We start from the raw sequence: 21,508 nt of genomic DNA on the forward strand, positions 1-21,508 counted from the left end.
GCCTGTGGCCCCAAGAGCACTCCAAGACAAATGGAGTGGACCCCACATAATTGTTGAGAAAAAGGGTGAAGTCACCTACTTAGTTGACTTAGGCACTGCCAGGAGTCCCCTTAGGGTGCTCCATGTCAATCGCCTGAAACCCTACTATGACAGGGCTGATCTGACCCTGCTCATGGCAACAGATGAAGGACAGGAAGAAGAGAGTGACCCTCTCCCTGATCTCTTCTCTTCCACAGAACAAGATGCTCTAGTGGAAGGTGTAGTTCTAGCAGATTGTCTTACTGCTGAGCAGAAAGACCACTGCATAAATCTCCGGGGTCAGTTTTCTGAACTCTTCTATACTGTGCCAGGCACCACTTCTTATTGTGAGCACACTATAGATACTGGAGACAGCTTGCCTATTAAAAATTAAGATCTATAGGCAGCCTGACCATGTCAGGGACTGCATAAAATATGAGGTTCAGAAAATGCTTGAACTGGGAGTGGTTGAGCACTCTGAAAGTCCATGGGCCTCTCCTGTGGTACTTGTACCAAAACCTAATTCCAAAGATGGTAAAAGGGAAATTAGATTTTGTGTTGATTACAGAGATCTCAACCAGGTAACTAAAACTGATGCTCACCCTATACCCAGAGCAGATGAGCTAATAGATACACTGGCATCTGCCAAGTATCTAAGCACCTTTGATTTGACTGCAGGGTATTGGCAGAACAAGTTATCAGAGGATGCAAAAGCAAAAACTGAATTTTCCACAATTGGAGGGCACTACCAATTCACAGTAATGCCCTTTGGTTTGAAAAATGCACCTGCCACTTTTCAAAGGTTGGTGAACACAGTCCTGCAAGGGCTGGAGGCTTTTAGTGCAGCATATCTAGATGATATAGCTGTCTTTAGCTCCAGCTGGGATGATCACCTGGTCCACCTGTGGAAAGTTTTGGAGGCCCTGCAAAAGGCAGGCCTCACTATCAAGGCTTCAAAGTGCCAGATAGGGCAGGGGAAAGTGGTTTATCTGGGACACCTGGTAGGTGGAGAACAGATTGCACCACTTCAGGGGAAAATCCAAACTATCATAGATTGGGTTCCCCCTACAACTCAGACTCAGGTGAGAGCCTTTTTAGGCCTCACTGGGTATTACAGGAGGTTCATAAAGAACTATGGCTCCATTGCAGCCGCTCTTAATGACCTCACATCTAAAACAATGCCTAAAAAGGTATTATGGACAGCAAACTGTCAGAAAGCTTTTGAGGAGCTGAAGCAGGCCATGTGCTCTGCACCTGTCCTGAAAAGCCCGTTACTCCAAAAAAATCATTGTCCAAACTGATGCATCTGAATTAGGGGTGGGGCAGTCTTATCACAACTTAATTTTGAGGGCCAGAATCAACCTGTTGCTTTCATCAGCAGGAGGTTGACCCCTAGAGAAAAGCGTTGGTCTGCCATAGAGAGGGAGGCCTTTGCTGTGGTCTGGGCACTGAAGAAGTTGAGGCCATACCTGTTTGGCACTCACTTCATTGTTCAGACAGACCACAAACCTCTACTTTGGCTAAAACAAATGAAAGGTGAAAACCCTAAATTGTTGAGGTGGTCCATATCCCTACAGGGAATGGACTATACAGTGGAACATAGACCTGGGAGTACCCACTCCAATGCAGATGGACTCTCCAGATATTTCCACTTAGACAATAAAGACTCATCAGGTCATGGCTAGTCTTATTGTCCTTAGTTTGGGGGGGGGGGGGGTGGGTTGTGTAGGAAAGTACCATCTTGCCTGGCATGTTACCCCATTATTTCACTGTATAAATGTTGTTTTAGTTGTATGTGTCACTGGGACCCTGCCAGCCAGGGCCCCAGTGCTCATAAGTGTGCCCTGTACGTGTTCCCTGTGTGATGACTAACTGTCTCACTGAGGCTCTGCTAACCAGAACCTCAGTGGTTATGCTCTCTCATTTCTTTCCAAATTGTCACTAACAGGCTAGTGACCAATTTCACCAATTTACATTGGCATACTGGAACACCTTTATAATTCCCTAGTGTATGGTACTCAGGTACCCAGGGTATTGGGGTTCCAGGAGATCCCTATGGGCTGCAGCATTTCTTTTGCCACCCATAGGGAGCTCTGACAATTCTTACACAGGCCTGCCCTTGCAGCCTGAGTGAAACAACGTCCACGTTATTTCACAGCCATTTACCACTGCACTTAAGTAACTTATAAGTCACCTATATGTCTAACCCTTACCTGGTAAAGGTTGGGTGCTAAGTTACTTAATGTGTGGGCACCCTGGCACTAGCCAAAGTGCCCCCACATTGTTCAGGGCAAATTCCCCAGACTTTGTGAGTGCGGGGACACCATTACACGTGTGGACTATACATATGTCACGACATATGTATAGCGTCACAATGGTAACTCCGAACATGGCCATGTAACATGTCTAAGATCATGGAATTGTCACCCCAATGCCATTCTGGCATTGGGGAGACAATTCCATGATCCCCCGAGTCTCTAGCTCAGACCCGGGTACTGCCAAACTACCTTTCCCGGGGTTTCACTGCAGCTGCTGCCAACCCCTCAGACAGGTTTCTGCCCTCCTGGGGTCCAGCCAGGCTTGGCCCAGGAAAGCAGAACAAAGGACTTCCTCAGAGAGAGGGTGTTACAACCTCTCCCTTTGGAAAAAGGTGTCAGGGCTGGGGAGGAGTAGCCTCCCCCAGCCTCTGGAAATGCTTTGATGGGCACAAAGGGTGCCCATCTCTGCATAAGCCAGTCTGCACCGGTTCAGGGATCCCCCAGCCCTGCTCTGGCGCGAAACTGGACAAAGGAAAGGGGAGTGACCACTCCCCTGACCTGCACCTCCCCTGGGAGGTGCCCAGAGCTCCTCCAGTGTGCTCCAGACCTCTGCCATCTTGGAAACAGAGGTGCTGCTGGCACACTGGACTGCTCTGAGTGGCCAGTGCCAGCAGGTGACGTCAGAGACTCCTTCTGATAGGCTCCTCCAGGTGTTGCTAGCCTATCCTCTCTCCTAAGTAGCCAAACCTCCTTTTCTGGCTATTTAGGGTCTCTGCTTTGGGGAATTCTTTAGATAACGAATGCAAGAGCTCATCAGAGTTCCTCTGCATCTCTCTCTTCACCTTCTGCCAAGGAATCGACCGCTGACTGCTCTGGAAGCCTGCAAAACTGCAACAAAGTAGCAAAGACGACTACAGCGACCTTGTAACGCTGATCTGGCCGCCTTCTCGACTGTTTTCCTGGTGGTGCATGCTGTGGGGGTAGTCTGCCTCCTCTCCGCACTAGAAGCTCCGAAGAAATCTCCTGTGGGTCGACGGAATCTTCCCCCTGCAACCGCAGGCACCAAAGAACTGCATCACCGGTCCTCTGGGTCTCCTCTCAGCACGACGAGAAAGGTCCCTTGAACTCAGCAACTCTGTCCAAGTGACTCCCACAGTCCAGTGACTCTTCAGTCCAAGTTTGGTGGAGGTAAGTCCTTGCCTCCCCACGCTAGACTGCATTGCTGGGATCCACGTGTTTTGCAGCTACTCCGGCTCCTGTGCACTCACCGAGGATTTCCTTTGTGCACAGCCAAGCCGGGGTCCGCGGCACTCTAACCTGCATTGCACGACCTCCTGAGTTGTCCTCCGGTGTCGTGGGACCCTCCTTTGTGACTTCGGGTGAGCTCCGGTTCACTCTTCTTCGTAGTGCCTGTTCCGGCACTTCTGCGGGTGCTGCTTGCTTCTGAGTGGGCTCTTTGTCTTGCTGGACGCCCCCTCTGTCTCCTCACGCAATTGGTGACATCCTGTGCCCTCCTGGGCCACAGCAGCATCCAAAAACCCTAACCGCGACCCTTGCAGCTAGCAAGGCTTGTTTGCGGTCTTTCTGCACGGAAAGCTTCTTCACGACGTGGGACATCCATCCTCCAAAGGGGAAGTTCCTAGTCCTCTTCGTTCTTGCAGAATCCACAGCTTCTACCATCCGGTGGCAGCTTCTTTGCACCCACAGCTGGCATTTCCTGGGCATCTGCCCACTCCTGACTTGATCGTGACTTTTGGACTTGGTCCCCTTGTTCCACAGGTACTCTCGTCTGGAAATCCATCGTTGTTGCATTGCTGGTGTTGGTCTTCCTTGCAGAATTCCCCTATCACAACTTCTGTGCTCTTTGGGGAACTTAGGTGCACTTTGCACCCACTTTTCAGGGTCTTGGGGTGGGCTATTTTTCTAACCCTCACTGTTTTCTTACAGTCCCAGCGACCCTCTACAAGGTCACATAGGTTTGGGGTCCATTCGTGGTTCGCATTCCACTTCTAGAGTATATGGTTTGTGTTGGCCCTATCCCTATGTGCCCCCATTGCATTCTATTGTGGCTATACATTGTTTGCACTGTTTTCTATTGCTATTACTGCATATTTTGGTATTGTGTACATATATCTTGTGTATATTTGCTATCCTCATACTGAGGGTACTCACTGAGATACTTTGGCATATTGTCATAAAAATAAAGTACCTTTATTTTTAGTATATCTGTGTATTGTGTTTTCTTATGATATTGTGCATATGACACTAGTGGTACTGTAGGAGCTTCACTCGTCTCCTAGTTCAGCCTAAGCTGCTCTGCTAAGCTACCTTTTCTATCAGCCTAAGCTGCTAGACACCCTATACACTAATAAGGGATAACTGGACCTGATGCAGAGTGTAAGTACCCCTTGGTACCACTACAAACCAGGCCAGCCTCCTACAAGGAGAAGGAATAGTCCATTCAGATTTCTGGATGCAGCAGGCGGGCAAGGTTTTGGCCCATATTGGCAAGAAAAGTGCTGTTTGGAAAATGGGCAGATGTGTGGCAGTATTGCGGGCACCACAGAATTCTAGAGTTTTTTTTCCCTGTATTGGTGATTGTGTAGAGTGTGAGGGATCAATTTCAGAATAAGAAAGCTTCTTTTAATCTTGATAACGAGGAGTGGTGGACACTATGATCAGACAGTCCACAAGAGATACTTGGGGCCAGATTCACAAAGGTAAACTTACACTTTTGTGCAAGTTTATGATTGTTTGCTATTCACAAAGGGGTTTATGAGTAGTATCTTTGCAGAAACTCTACACATAAAAACCATATATCTTTTTATGTGTGGAGACTCCGCACTCGTAAAGATACTACTTGTAAATTCCTTTGTGAATAGGAAACAATTGTAAACTTACAAGAAAGTGTAGGTTTACCTTTGTGAATCAGGCCCTAGAATGCTACATCTATTGAGGGTGTTTGTGCTCATTTGCTTGACTTATACTGTGACCTTCCGTGCAATGCACGTCCCAGGAGTCAACAATGATATTGCAGATGCAATCTCATTCACAGTGGAGGAGATTCTGTGGCATGCACCGGAGGCAGACAGGGAGAATACACCATGCCGGAGGAGCTACGGGAAGTCAGAGGTGCAGGTTGCTGAATTTGGCTGAATGTTCTTTGGCACCATCTTCGAGACACACATATCAGCAGGCTTAGCTGGAAATCAAGTGCATGGGAGCATATAGAAGAGATCTGCAGTGGTGAATGGATGATAGACTCAATGATGTTGTTAAATTCATTATGGACAAGGTTGAAAAAAAAGTTATCACCGGTGTCCATAGCTTGGAAAAATATCTAGAATGGTCCTTTACAGGAAGATGTTCTGGGGCTATGAGCCTTCGATGAGAGAGTTGGGACAACAGATGTTGGAAGGGTGCACCGAAAGTGCAGATAAAGTAGTCTGGAAAGGGTGGCATGAGCTGGAAAGATCTATTTCACACATTGAACAAACTTCAGAAATGTTGGGGTTGTCCAGATGTTTTGATGCTTCACTGGTGAGGATGACCTGATGGAAGTGAAGGGGCTCGGCCTACCTAGCGAGGTAAGGAAGCATCTTAAAGAAATGAAGTGACTGCTGGTCAGGTCCAGAGTGAGTGTGGACAGAACTGGGGCCTAGGAGGGATGTAGAGCTGCGTACAAGGAGAGCACAGTAGACAGAGAGGAGGAAGGTTAACCGAGAGCTGCGTCACTTCTGTAGGGAGGAGCTCGTGATCAGGATGGTGCAAGAGGACTTCAAGTATCAGACTGAAGAGCTCCTCTGGGATGATGGGGCACATCTGTCAGAAGTGCTCCTGGAGCTGCATTCGCTTCAATTACGACAAGTATTGGGTGAGGGTTGGGGGAAAAGCTGTTGGAGCTCAGTAAGACTCAGGTAAGTTACAGGTTTGGGGGACTGGCACAAACATTCCTGGATAAGATTTTTCTGGTGGCAGGTTGTTCAATGTAGGGAACGACTGATCAGGGAGGGTTTCCGTACGGTACCCGTGGATAAGCGTGGGGCAGGTCAGGGAGTTTACAGTCATTTTCAGGGAAAGAGGCCACATTGGCTGGAACAGTTGTGTAAGTGAAAGAGAAAGAGGTCCCTGGGAGGGCAGGGTGTAAATAAGGGGGAGAGTTTTAAGGGGGGGGGGAGAGGACGTTCAGGAATACTCTGCATTAGTGAGGTTCTTAAGTTTAGTCTGTAGGGCTTTTGCCAAGGTTGCCAATAATGTGATGCTCACCCGACTTGTTAAAGCACCTTTTTCACACGCTTATGGTGTCAATAGTCATTTGAAAGACGGCGTCTCCCCCCAAACCAGTACTGCACCACAGTCCTCAAGTTCACACCCTGAGCAGCGCAGTACAGCTACACAGAAAGGAGTCCAGCTCTGCTACACCGACCACACACCACCACACCTCCATGCTAACCTCACACCTGAAGATCAGCACCGTCCCCTACCAATGGCTCTACTTGCCGCCAACAATAACACACCCCAGGCACATCCATAAACAGAAGGATGATCAAACCAGTGTTGAAGCTTTGTAGAGTAGATATTCTAAGAAAGGGGAGGTTTGTGGATGGTGCATGAGGGTGTCAATGGGAGGTGACCTATGAATGAAGTAGAGCTGCCAGAAGAACACGGCCAAGGACGTCTGGTAGAGGAGACACCACAGATCACTGGGGTCTTCTGGTCTCTGCATGACAGCTGGAAGAGTCTGATGATGCACATACAAGTGTATATACATACACACACAGACAGAGTCCCTCTCCAGCTCTATGTCACCCGCTCAGCTGAGAAAGGCATGAATACATCCCCTCAGGATGACACTTCTCTTCTACATGTCCATCCTACACTGGAGATGTATAGGACAATATTTAGGGGGACGCAGGCTACCTACGCTTACACACACCACAGAGAAGACCACAGAGGGGACATTCTGGAGCCCGCTGCATTCCATATGTACTGTCCTCCTCTCACATGTATTCCACATGTACTATCCTCCTCTCACACGACCACAGCAGGTGTGAACAGGCTCACCTGGGCTCCTCCTGGTTCAGCCACTCCACAGCGTGGTAATCCTTCTGAACAGCCTTCAGCCACTCCTGCAGGATCTCACTGGTGTTGTCCACGTTGTGGTCGGTGGCACACCTGCAATGGAAGGACAAGACACTGAAGTCATTGTCAAAGATGACCCTTGCCCCCTTCTCTTGTCTCTAATAACACAGCAACCTTAGAGCTGGCCCTTGTGGTCCCCCCGGCTGGAACATAGCACATAGCTCCTTAAAAAACCCTTCTGCAGATGTACACAACCAGGCCAACTATCGTCCATTTCACACCCCTCAAGGAGATAGAAGATATTGGTCTATTCTCGTTCCCACCCTGGGAGATATTGGTCTATTCTAGTTCCCACCCTAGGAGATATTGGCCTATTCTGGTTCCCACCCTGGGAGGTATTAGTCTCTTCTAGTTCCCACCCTAGGAAATATTGGTCTATTCCAGTTCCCATCCTGAGATATATTGGCCTGTTCTAGTTCCACCCTAGGAGATATTGGCCTATTCTAGATCCCACCCTGGGAGATACTGGTCTATTCTAGTTCCCACTCTGGGAGCTATTGGTCTCTTCTAGTTCCCAACCTAGGACATTTGGTCTATTCTGGTTCCCATCCTGAGAGATATTAGTCTATTCTAGTTCCCACACTAGGAGATACTGATCTATTCTAGTTCCCACCCTGGGAGATATTGGTCTGTTCTCTTTCCCACCCCAGGAGATATTGGTTTATTCTAGCTACCACCCTAGGAGGTATTGGTCTCTTCTAGTTTTCACCCTGGAGATACTGGCTTATTCTGGTTCCCACCCTATAAATACATCCCCTTAGGAGGAAACTTATCTTCTTGGTGTCCATCCTACACTGGAGACGTATAGGACAACATTTAGGGGGACACAGGCTACCTACGCTTACACACACCACAGAGAAGACCACAGAGGGAATATCCTACCCTAGGAGATAATAATCTCTTCTAGTTACAACCCTCAGAGATATTGGTCTCTTCTAGTTACCAACTTGGAGATATAGGTTTATCCTAGTTCCCGTCCTAGGAGATATTTGTCTCTTCTAGTCGCCACCCTAGGAGATATTGGTTTATTCTAGTTCCCACCCTAGGAGATATTGGTCTCTTCTAGTACCCACCCTGGAGATACTGGTATCTTCTAGTTCCCACCCTGGAGATATTAATATCTTCTAGTTCCAACCCTTAGAGATATGGGTCTCTTCTAGTTCCCACCCTGGAGATATTGGCCTATTCTAGTTCCAACCCAGAAATATTGGTCCCTTCTAGTTCCCGCCCAGGGAGATATTGATCTCTTCTAGTTTCCACCCTGGAGATATTGGTTTCTTCTAGTTCCCACCCTGGAGATATGGGTCTCTTCTAGATCCCACCCTGGAGCCAATGGTTCATTGTAGTTCCCACCCTGGAGATATTAATCTCTTTTAGTTCCAACCCTCAGAGATAATGGTCTCTTCTAGTTCCCACCCTGGAGATATTTTTCTCTTCTAGTTCCAACCCTCAGAGAAATTGGTCTCTTCTAGGTCCCACCCTGGAGATATTGGTCTCTTTTAATTCCCACCCTGGAGATATTGGTTTCTTCTAGATCCCACCCTGGAGACATTGGTTTATTCTAGTTCCCACCCTGGAGATATTGGTCTCTTCTAGTTCCCACCCTGGAGATATTGGTCTCTTCTAGTTCCCACCCTGGAGATATTGGTCTTTTCTAGATCCCACCCTGGAGATATTGGTCTTTTCTAGATCCCACCCTGGAGGCATTGGTTTATTCTAGTTCCCACCCTGGAGATATTGGTCTCTTCTAGTTCCCACCCTTGAGATATTGGTCTTTTCTAGATCCCACCCTGGAGACATTGGTTTATTCTAGTTCCCACCCAGGAGATATTGATCTATTCTAGTCCCCGCCCTAGGAGATCTTGGTATATTCGAATTCCCACCCTAGGAGCCTGAGAGAGAATTTGCTTGACGAGTAACTTTGACTGGATATGATGCAATTGCTGTGACGCAATTGCTGTGAAAAGGAAGAATACTTTACAAATGTCAACATCTCAAAGACAAACCGATTAACAGTGGAGTCCTGAAAACACTGATAAAAAGGCCTTCAAAAGAATATTGTTTACTCCAAAGGGATATTTGCTGGTGCCAAACAAAGAAAATCATTGATATGCAGCATTACCTGCAGTAAATAGGACAAAGCAAATAATTAATAGACGGATGGGACAGAGACAAATTCCCTGTGTGGTTGGAAAGAACCTTGAGCTGTAGATGTGTGACCCCCCACAGCATACCCAACGGTCATGTGTGTGCTCTGGAGGCCAATGTAAGATGGACTGAGACTCAGAGCAGTCTGAAGGGGCATTTAATGGGCACCCTCTCCACAGAGTCTGACCACCATTAGCTCGCTGGGATCCAGAGGGCAAAGCAGGTCTGCTTACCTGTCCTTACCTGGAAGAGTTACCTACTAGCCTTTCCCACCTTTTGGTATATTGTCCTGCCATCCCCTGCAACCAAGCCTTTCACCCATCCCTGGATGACATGAATGTCACATGTGTGCACCTTTCTGTCTGTGTACAGGATGTGTGTATGGAGCCTATGGGACAGATTGGCCACAGCTACACTGGGGTCCACTTTTTATTTGCTACATCCACATGGTACCTCAAATAAGGGGGATAGAGAGTCCAGGCTGCGGAGGTGAATTGTAGGGCTCCCCCAGGACATCCAATGATGCTTTGTGGTGGGTCAGACTGAAGAGGGTTAAGCAACAGACAGAGGGTCCCTTAGGGCCAGGGAGCCCCCCTGCTGGCGACAGGCCCATTGCTCACTGACAGGGCAGGTTAACAGGTCCTGAGGTGCTCTGGTCCCACCAATGAGAAACATCCCCCTAACAAGATGACACCAGCAAGCTTCACAGGAGGCCCAGTGTTCTGAGGGCAACATGCTTTGTTGAGTTAATACCAAACGTAACGTTTTCCACTCAAACTACAAGATTTTGTTTTAGATTCATTAAAGCACAAAACCTTTTGCTCCATGGCTTGAAAACCTCCAGAGTGTTCGGAATGATTGAAATGGGACTCAAGTGGGGCTTTGTTGAGTGACTGCTTTCTTTCTGCCACCCCACCGTGGAGGCCAGCTCTCGGATGTGCTGGGATATTGATAGCCACACTTTGACCAGTCCTCCTCACAAAGGCTTGTAGCTCCTGCACAGTTGCCATGGGTCTCTGAATAGCCTTTCTGACTCGTCTGCATCTTCTTTACACATGCACCTCGGAGGATGGCTGGATCTGGGAAGTGCCGTGTTGGAGTCTATTCCTTAATACTTCTCATGACTGTGTTCCAAGATGTACTCAAGACCTTGGGCATGTTCTATACACATCTCCTGTCCTGGGGAGTCCCACTGATCCGACCCGACGTTTGAAACAAAGCTCCTTGGTGTTCATGGTTCAGTCATACATTCACTGCACTGGTTCTTCTGTCACAATGTACAGTTCTGGGATTGACCTATCGCATCACAAGATGCATGAACTTACAAAACTTCAGCGAATGTTCCTTGGTTGGTCTATGATAACTGAAGGTGCATCAGCTGGACTGTCTCGATAGAAGAGGCCTTGAAGTGTACAGGTTAGTGTATAAAAACAAAAGATGCAAGGGTTGGTGTATAATGGAAGGGGCACGGGTTGACCTATCATGACAGAAGGTGCAAGGATTGGTGTATAGTAACAGAAGGGGCAAGGGTTGACCTGTCATGATAGAAGGTGCCGGGGTGGTGCATACCAGAATATGAAAGAGTTGACCCATCATGATAGAAGGTGCAAGGGGTGACCTGTCATGATAGAAGGGGCAAGTGTTGATGTATAACAATAGACAGTGCAAGGGTTCACCTATCATGATAGAAGGTGCAAGGGTTGACCAATCATGCTAGAAAGAGCAAGGGTTGACTTATGATGATAGAAGGGGCAAGGGTTGGTTTATAACAGAAGGTGTAAGGGTTGACCTATCATGACAGAAGGTGCAAGGGTTGGTGTATAACAATAAAATGTGCAAGGGATGTGCTATCATGATAGAAGGTGCAAAGGTTGATGTATAACAACAGAAGGTGCAAGGGTTGGTGTATAACAATAGAAGGTGCAAGGGTTGACCTATCATAATAGAAGGGGAAAGGGTTGACCTATCATGATAGAAGGTGCCAGTGCTGGCCTAAAACAATAAAATGTGCAAGGGATGTGCTATCATGATAGAAGGTGCAAAGGTTGATGTATAACAACAGAAGGTGCAAGGGTTGACTGATCATGATAGAAGAGGCAAGGGTTGACCTTTTATGATAGACGGAGCAAAGGTTGGTGTATTACAACAGAAGGTGCAAGGGTTTACCTATCATGATAGAAGGTGCAAGGGTTGACCGATTGTAGGAGGCTGGACTGGCTTATAGTGAGTACCAAGGGGTACTTACACCTTGCACCAGGCATCCCTTATTAGTGTATAGAGTGTCCAGCAGCATAGGCTGATAGATAATGGTAGCTTAGCAGAGCAGCTTAGGCTGAACTAGGAGACGAGTGAAGCTCCTACAGTACCACTAGTGTCATATGCACAATATCATAAGAAAACACAATACACAGATATACTAAAAATAAAGGTACTTTATTTTTATGACAATATGCCAAAGTATCTCAGTGAGTACCCTCAGTATGAGGATAGCAAATATACACAAGATATATGTACACAATACCAAAAATATGCAGTATAGTCTTAGAAAACAGTGCAAACAATGTGTAGTTACAATAGGATGCAATGGGGACACATAGGGATAGGGGCAACAAAAACCATATACTCCAAAAGTGGAATGAGAACCACGAATGGAGCCCAAACCTATGTGACCTTGTAGAGGGTCGCTGGAACTGTAAGAAAACAGTGAGGGTTAGAAAAATAGCCCACCCCAAGACCCTGAAAAGTGAGTGCAAAGTGCACTAAAGTTCCCCAAAGAGCACAGAAGTCGTGATAGGGGAATTCTGCAGGAAAGACACAAACCAGCAATGCAACAACAATGGATTTCCAAACGAGGGTACCTGTGGAACAAGGGGACCAAGTCCAAAAGTCACGACCAAGTCGAGAGTGGGCAGATGCCCAGGAAATGCCAGCTGTGGGTGCAAAGCAGCTGCTACTGGACAGTAGAAGCTGAGGATTCTGCAGGAACGACAAGGGCTAGAAACTTCCCCTTTGGAGGATGGATGTCCCACGCCGTGGAGAGTCGTGCAGAAGTGCTTTCCTGCCGAAAGACTGCCAACAAGCCTTGCTAGCTGCAAATCGTGCGGTTAGGGTTTTTGGATGCTGCTGTGGCCCAGGAGAGACCAGGATGTCGCCAATTGCGTCAGGGGACAGAGGGGGCGCCCAGCAAGACAAGAAGCCTTCTCAGAAGCAGGCAGCACCCGCAGAAGTGCCGGAACAGGCACTATGAAGTGGAGTGAAACAGTGCTCACCCGAAGTTGCACAAAGGAGTCCCACGCCGCCAGAGGACAACTTAGGAGGTCGTGCAATGCAGGTTAGAGTGCCGTGGACCCAGGCTTGGCTGTGCACAAAGGATTTCCACCGGAAGTGCACAGAGGCCGGAGTAGCTGCAAAAGACGCGGTTCCCAGCAATGCAGTCTGGCGTGGGGAGGCAAGGACTTACCTCCACCAAACTTGGACTGAAGAGTCACTGGACTGTGGGAGTCACTTGGACAGAGTTGCTGGATTCAAGGGACCGCGCTCGTCGTGCTGAGAGGAGACCCAGGGGACCGGTGATGCAGTTCTTTGGTGCCTGCGGTTGCAGGGGGACGATTCCGTCGGCCCACGGGAGATTTCTTCTGAGCTTCTAGTGCAGAGAGGAGGCAGACTACCCCCACAGCATGCACCACCAGGAAAACAGTTGAGAAGGCGGCAGGATCAGCGTTACAGAGTTGCAGTAGTTGTCTTCGCTACTTTGTTGCAGTTTTGCAGGCTTCCAGCGCGGTCAGCAGTCAATTCCTTGGCAGAAGGTGAAGAGAGAGATGCAGAGGAACTCTGATGAGCTCTTGCATTCGTTATCTAAGGAATTCCCCAGAGCAGAGATCCTAAATAGCCAGAAAAGAGGGTTTGGCTACTTAGGAGAGAGGATAGGCTAGCAACACCTGAAGGAGCCTATCAGAAGGAGTCTCTGACGTCACCTGGTGGCACTGGCCACTCAGAGCAGTCCAGTGTGCCAGCAGCACCTCTGTTTCCAAGATGGCAGAGGTCTGGAGCACACTGGAGGAGCTCTGGGCACCTCCCAGGGGAGGTGCAGGTCAGGGGAGTGGTCACTCCCCTTTCCTTTGTCCAGTTTCACGCCAGAGCAGGGCTGAGGGGTCCCTGAACCGGTGTAGACTGGCTTATGCAGAAATGGGCACCATGAAAGCATTTCCAGAGGCTGGGGGAGGCTACTCCTCCCCTGCCTTAACACCTTTTTCCAAAGGGAGAGGGTGTAACACCCTCTCTCTGAGGAAGTCCTTTGTTCTGCCATCCTGGGCCAAGCCTGGCTGGACCCCAGGACGGCAGAAACCTGTCTGAGGGGTTGGCAGCAGCAGCAGCTGCAGTGAAACCCCTGAAAAGGCAGTTTGGCAGTACCAGGGTCTGTGCTACAGACCCGTGGGATCATGGGATTGTGCCAACTATGCCAGGATGGCATAGAGGGGGCAATTCCATGATCATAGACATGTTACATGGCCATATTCGGAGTTACCATTGTGAAGCTACACATAGGTAGTGACCTATGTGTAGTGCACACGTGTAATGGTGTCCCCGCACTCACAAAGTCCGGGGAATTTGCCCTGAGCGATGTGGGGGCACCTTGGCTAGTGCCAGGGTGCCCACACACTAAGTAACTTTGCACCTAACCATTACCAGGTAAAGGTTAGACATATAGGTGACTTATAAGTTACTTAAGTGCAGTGATAAATGGCTGTGAAATAACGTGGACGTTATTTCACTCAGGCTGCAGTGGCAGGCCTGTGTAAGAATTGTCAGAGCTCCCTATGGGTGGCAAAATAAATGCTGCAGCCCATAGGGATCTCCTGGAACCCCAATACCCTGGGTACCTCAGTACCATATACTAGGGAATTATAAGGGTGTTCCAGTATGCCAATGTGCATTGGTGAAATTGGTCACTAGCCTGTTAGTGACAATTTGGAAAGAAATGAGAGAGCATAACCACTGAGGTTCTGGATAGCAGGGCCTCAGAGAGACAGTTAGTCATAACACAGGTAACACATTCAGGCACACTTATGAGCACTGGGGCCCTGGCTGGCAGGGTCCCAGTGACACATACAACTAAAACAACATATATACAGTGAAAAATGGGGGTAACATGCCAGGCAAGATGGTACTTTCCTACACAACCCCCCCCCCCCAAACGAAGGACAATAAGACTAGTCATTACCTGATGGGTCTTCAATGTCTAAGTGGAAATATCTGGAGAGTTCATCTGCATTGGAGTGGGCTCTCCCAGGTCTATGTTCCACTGTATAGTCCATTCCCTGTAGGCATATGGACCACCTCAACAATTTAGGATTTTCACCTTTCATTTGTTTTAGCCAAAGTAGAGGTTTGTGGTCTGTCTGAACAATGAAGTGAGTGCCAAACAGGTATGGCCTCAACTTCTTCAGTGCCCAGACCACAGCAAAGGCCTCCCTCTCTATGGCAGACCAACGCTTTTCTCTAGGGGTCAACCTCCTGCTGATAAAAGCAACAGGTTGATCCTGGCCCTCAGAATTAAGTTGTGATAAGACTGCCCCTACCCCTAATTCAGATGCATCAGTTTGGACATAGAATTTTTTAGAGTAACAGGGGCTTTTCAGGACAGGTGCAGTGCACATGACCTGCTTCAGCTCCTCAAAAGCTTTCTGACAGTTAGCTGTCCATAATAACTTCTTAGGCATTTTCTTTGAAGTGAGGTCATTAAGAGGGGCTGCAATGGAGCCATAGTTCTTTATGAACCTCCTATAGTACCCAGTGAGGCCTAAAAAGGCTCTCACCTGAGTCTGAGTAGTAGGGGGAACCCAATCAATAATTGTTTGGATTTTCCCCTGAAGTGGTGCAATCTGTTCCCCACCAACTAGGTGTCCCAGATAAACCACCTTCCCCTGCCCTATCTGGCATTTTGAAGCCTTGATAGTGAGGCCTGCCTTTTGCAGGGCCTCCAAAACCTTCCATAGGTGGACCAGGTGATCATCCCAACTGGAGCTAAAGACAGCTATATCATCTAGATATGATGCACTAAAAGCTTCCAGCCCTTGCAGGACTGTGTTCACCAACCTCTGAAAAGTGGCAGGTGCATTTTTCAATCCAAAAGGCATTACTGTGAATTGGTAATGGCCTCCAATGGTTGAAAATGCAGTTTTTGCTTTTGCATCTTCTGATAACTTGATCTGCTAATACCCTGCAGTCAAATCAAAAGTGCTTAGATACTTGGTAGATGCCAGTGTATCTATGAGCTCATCTGCCCTGGGTATAGGGTGAGCATCAGTTTTGGTTACCTGGTTGAGACCTCTTTAGTCTACACAAAACCGCATTTCCTTCTTTCCATCTTTGGAATGAGGTTTTGGTACAAGTACCACAGGAGAAGCACATGGACTTTCAAAGTGCTCAACCACTCCTAGTTCTAACATTTTCTGCACCTCTTGCTTTATGCAGTCTCTGACATGGTCAGGCTGCCTATAGATCTTACTTTTGACAGGCAAGCTGTCTCCAGTATCTATAGTGTGCTCACACCAAGAAGTGGTACCTGGCACAGTAGAGAAGAGTTCAGAAAACTGACCCAGGAGATTTATGCAGTGGTCTTTCTGCTCAGCATTAAGACAATCTGCCAGTACAACACCTTCCACTAGAGCATCTTGTTCTGTGGAAGAGAAGAGATCAGGGAGAGGGTCACTCTCTTCTTCCTGTCCCTCATCAGTTGCCATGAGCAGGGTGAGATCAGCCCTGTCATAGTAGGGTTTCAGGCGAATGACATGGAGCACCCTAAGGGGACTCCTGGCAGTGCCTAAGTCAACTAAGTAGGTGACTTCACCCTTCTTTTCAACAATTATGTGGGGTCCACTCCATTTATCTTGGAGTGCTCTTGGGGCCACAGGCTCCAAGACCCACACTTTCTACCCTGGTTGGTACTGAACCAAAACAGCCTTCTGGTCATGCCATTGCTTTTGGAGCTCTTGGCTGGCCTGAAGGTTTTTACTGGCCTTTTTCATGTACTCAGCCATCCTTGATCTGAGGCCAAGTACATAGTCCACTATGTCTTGCTTTGGAGCTTTTAAAGGTTGATCCCAACCCTCCTTAACAAGTGTTAGAGGACCTCTCACAGGGTGACCAAAGAGGAGTTCAAAGGGGCTGAAGCCCACTCCTTTTTGGGGTACCTCCCTGTAAGCAAAAAGGAGGCATGGTAAAAGGATATCCCATCTCCTGCGGAGTTTTTCAGGGAGTCCCATAATCCTGCCTTTGAGAGTTTTGTTAAGTCTCTCTACCAGTCCATTTGTTTGTGGATGATAGGGTGTGGTGAACTTGTATGTCACACCACACTCCTTCCACATGGCCTTTAAGTAAGCAGACATGAAATTGCTTCCTCTGTCTTATACCACCTCTTTTGGGAAGCCCACCCTGGATAAGATTCCCAGGAGGGCCTTTGCCACTGCAGGAGCTGTAGTGGTCCTTAGAGGAATAGCTTCAGGATCTCTGGTGGCATGGTCCACTACCACCAAGATAAACCTATTGCCTGAAGCAGTAGGAGGGTCAAGGGGGCCAACTATGTCAACCCCTCCCCTTTCAAAGGGGACCCCAACCACAGGCAGTGGAATAAGGGGTGCCTTTGGAGTGCCACCTGTCTTGCCACTGGCTTGACAGGTTTCACAGGACTTACAAAATTCCTTTGTGTCCTCTGACATTCTAGGCCAATGAAACAGGGGAACAAGCCTGTCCCAAGTTTTCATTTGCCCCAAATGTCCAGCCAAGGGAATGTCGTGGGCAAGAGTTAGGATGAACTTTCTGTACTCCTGAGGAATCGCCAATCTCCTGGCAGCTCCAGGTTTTGGATCCCTTGGTTCAGTGTACAAGAGGTTGTCCTCCCAGTAAACTCTGTGAGAGTCACTGACATCCCCATTTGCTTGTTTGACAGCTTGCTGCCTTAGACCCTCTAGTGTGGGACAGGTATGCTGTGCCACACTCAGCTCCTCCCTGGCAGGCCCCCCTTCACCCAAAAGCTCAGAAGTGTCTGCTTCCAGCTCCTCTGGTGTAGGTTCTGCACAGGGTGGAAATTCTTCTTCCTCAGAAGTAGAATCCACTGTAGAGGGAGAGATAGTAGGTAGTGACTTACTTCTACTAGCCCTTGCTTTAGGGAGCACTTGGTCCATTGTTCCAGGATCCAAGTCACCCTGTCCTTTTTGCTTTTTGGCCTGAGCCCTGGTCAAAGCAAAAATATGCCCTGGAATGCCCAGCATTGCTGCATGAGCCTCCAACTCCACTTCTGCCCAAGCTGATGTCTCTAAATCATTTCCTAATAGACAGTCTACAGGTAAATCTGAGGCAACCACAACTTTCTTTGGGCCAGTAACCCCCCCGCCCCCCAGTTGAGATTCACAACAGCCATGGGGTGGGCTAAGGGTGTTGTTATGAGCATCGGTTACTTGGTACTGGTGACCAAGTAGGTATTGTTCAGGGTGGACCAGTTTCTCTATTACCATTGTAACACTGGCACCTGTGTCCCTGTAGGCCTGAACCTCAACACCATTTATTAGGGGTAGTTGCTTGTACTTATCCATGTTAAGGGAACAAGCAACCAAGGTGGCTAAATCAATAGCCCCCTCAGAGACTAACACAGCCTCTGTGGTCTCCCTAATCAGACCAACCCCAACTAAGTTACCAATAGTGAGCCCAGCTACTCCCTTGGATTGGCTATTAGTAGGTTTGCTCCCACCACCACTGCTATTAGTAGGGACACTAGGTGTAGCAGTAGGGGTTGTAGTGGTAGGAGGCTTGGTGCTTTTCTTTGGACAACTGGGATCTGTTGTCCAATGGCCTTTTATTTTACATAAATAGCACCATGGTTTCTTTTCTTTGTTTTGATTAGAAGAGGATTTGGGCCCACCACCCCCACCAGAGTGTTTTTGTGGGCCTGATGAAGATTCATTTTTAGATTTGTCCCCATCCTTGTCAGAAGACTTACCATCCTTCTTCTTATTGCCATCTTTGTCACCCCCTGTATGAACTTTTCTGTTCACCCTTGTTCTGACCCATTTGTCTGCCTTCTTTCCCAATTCTTGGGGAGAGGTCAGATCAGAGTCCACCAAGTACTGGTGCAACAAATCAGACACACAATTATTAAGAATATGCTCTCTCAGGATTAAGTTATACAGGCTTTCATAATCAGTAACTTTACTGCCATGTAACCACCCCTCCAAGGCCTTCACTGAATGGTCAACAAAGTCTACCCAGTCTTGTGAAGACTCCTTTTTGGTTTCTCTGAACTTCATCCTGTACTGTTCAGTGGTTAAGCCATAACCATCTAGGAGTGCATTCTTAAGAACTGCAAAATTATTGGCATCACTTTCTTTTTCAGTAAGGAGCCTATCCCTACCCTTTCCACTAAATGATAGCCATAGGATAGCAGCCCACTGCCTTTGAGGGGCATCCTGTACAACACAGGCCCTCTCAAGTGAAGCAAACCACTTGTTAATATCATCCCCCTCCTTATAAGGGGGAACTATCTTGTGCAGATTCCTAGAATCATGCTCTCTTGCAGGATGACTATCGGGAATACTGCTGCTGCCACCATGGGTTTCCAACCCAATTTTCTGTCGTTCTCTTTCAATTTCTAAGGACTGCCTATCTAAATCCAGCTGTTGCTTCTTGAGCTTCAGCCTGGATTCCTCCACTCTCAATCTATTGAGCTCCCTTTCTAACACTCTGTCATCAGGGTGGATGGGAGGGATATGCCTAGAAACAGAAGTATGGTGAGAATGAACAGAAGGAGACCTGTTCCTAACAGATGGCACCCTAACAGCTTGGCTAACAGAAACAGCACTTCTACTATGATGAGAAGAAACACTCTTACTGTGATGAGAGACCACACTATCTGTATGGTGTGACTCTACATCAGTACCAGCTATGCTAGGTTGTCTGCTAATGGGCAGGCTAGGAAGTTTCCCTTCTAAATCTTTTGCTAGGGGTACCCAGGATCAGATTGGGAACCATCAGCTAACTTTTCAACAGAAGTGCCACCTCTGGCCTTATCCTGTTCAACAAGCATGTTAACCAACAATTCTCTAGGGGGATTCTTCCCTACACTTAAACCTCTTTCTATGCAGAGACTCCTTGCTCCTTTCCAGCTAAGGTGATCATAAGCAAGTTTGGACAGATCAACAGTTTGGCGTGTACCAGACATTTTAGAAATTGTTTAAGTGATAGAAAAAGTGAGAAAAAAGTTTTTCAGAACTTTTGGAAAGACAGAAAAAAACTTTTACAACTTTTTAAGAACTTTTAGAAAGTTTAGAGGTACTTTTCAGCACTTAGAAAAGAAGTGAAAAGAGGAAATGCTAAACTTTTTGGTTAGGTGTACATACACTGAACTTGTTTTGTATATTTTTCTCTTATGAAAAGTACAATGACAAAAGTGGTAAGTAGTTACAAAACACTTATCCCACCGCTGCACAACCAATGTAGGAGGCTGGACTGGCTTGTAGTGAGTGCCAAGGGGTACTTACACCTTGCACCAGGCCCAGGTATCTCTTATTAGTGTATAGGGTGTCTAGCAACTTAGGCTGATAGATAATGGTAGCTTAGCAGAGCAGCTAAGGCTGAACTAGGAGACGAGTGAAGCTCCTACAGTACCACTAGTGTCATATGCACAATATCATAAGAAAACAAAATACACAGATATACTAAAAATAAATGTACTTTATTTTTATGACAATATGCCAAAGTATCTCAGTGAGTACCCTCAGTATGAGGACAGCAAATATACACAAGATATATGTACACAATACCAAAACTATGCAGTATAGTCTTAGAAAACAGTGCAAACAATGTATAGTTACAATAGGATGCAATGGGGATACATAGGGATAGGGGCAACACAAACCATATACTCCAAAAGTGGAATGCGAACCACGAATGGACCCCAAACCTATGTGACCGTGTAGAGGGTCGCTGGGACTGTAAGAAAACAGTGAGGGTTAGAAAAATAGCCCACCCCAAGACCCTGAAAAGTGAGTGCAAAGTGCACTAAAGTTCCCCAAAGAGCACAGAAGTCGTGATAGGGGAATTCTGCAGGAAAGACACAAACCAGCAATGCAACAACAATGGATTTCCAAACGAGGGTACCTGTGGAACAAGGGGACCAAGTCCAAAAGTCACGACCAAGTCGAGAGTGGGCAGATGCCCAGGAAATGCCAGCTGTGGGTGCAAAGAAGCTGCTACTGGACAGTAGAAGCTGAGGATTCTGCAGGAACGACAAGGGCTAGAAACTTCCCCTTTGGAGGATGGATGTCCCACGCCGTGGAGAGTCGTGCAGAAGTGCTTTCCCGCCGAAAGACTGCCAACAAGCCTTGCTAGCTGCAAATCGTGCGGTTAGGGTTTTTGGATGCTGCTGTGGCCCAGGAGGGACCAGGTTGTCGCCAATTGCGTCAGGGGACAGAGGGGGCACCCAGCAAGACAAGAAGCCTTCTCAGAAGCAGGCAGCACCTGCAGAAGTGCCGGAACAGGCACTACGAAGTGGAGTGAAACGGTGCTCACCCGAAGTTGCACAAAGGAGTCCCACGCCGCCGGAGGACAACTTAGGAGGTCGTGCAATGCAGGTTAGAGTGCCGTGGACCCAGACTTGGCTGTGCACAAAGGATTTCCGCCGGAAGTGCACAGAGGCCGGAGTAGCTGCAAAAGACGCGGTTCCCAGCAATGCAGTCTGGCGTGGGGAGGCAAGGACTTACCTCCACCAAACTTGGACTGAAGAGTCACTGGACTGTGGGAGTCACTTGGACAGAGTTGCTGGATTCAAGGGACCTTGCTCGTCGTGCTGAGAGGAGACCCAGGGGACCGGTGACGTAGTTCTTTGGTGCCTGTGGTTGCAGGGGGGCGATTCCGTCGGCCCACGGGAGATTTCTTCGGAGCTTCTAGTG

General features: G+C 47.9%; 1 protein-coding gene across 1 annotated transcript in view; it reads right to left on the minus strand.

The window, feature by feature from the left end:
- The window catches only part of CERCAM (cerebral endothelial cell adhesion molecule), a 188,268-nt gene that overhangs the window by 151,443 nt on the left and 15,317 nt on the right, over positions 1-21,508 (minus strand). Inside the window, exon 2 of the mRNA XM_069236967.1 lies at positions 7,341-7,451. Coding sequence (XP_069093068.1) covers positions 7,341-7,451 — 111 coding nt within the window. The remainder of the gene's footprint in view (positions 1-7,340; positions 7,452-21,508) is intronic.

The sequence above is a fragment of the Pleurodeles waltl genome, chromosome 6 (genome assembly GCF_031143425.1).
Source record: "Pleurodeles waltl isolate 20211129_DDA chromosome 6, aPleWal1.hap1.20221129, whole genome shotgun sequence".
NCBI classification, from domain to species: Eukaryota; Metazoa; Chordata; class Amphibia; order Caudata; family Salamandridae; genus Pleurodeles; species Pleurodeles waltl.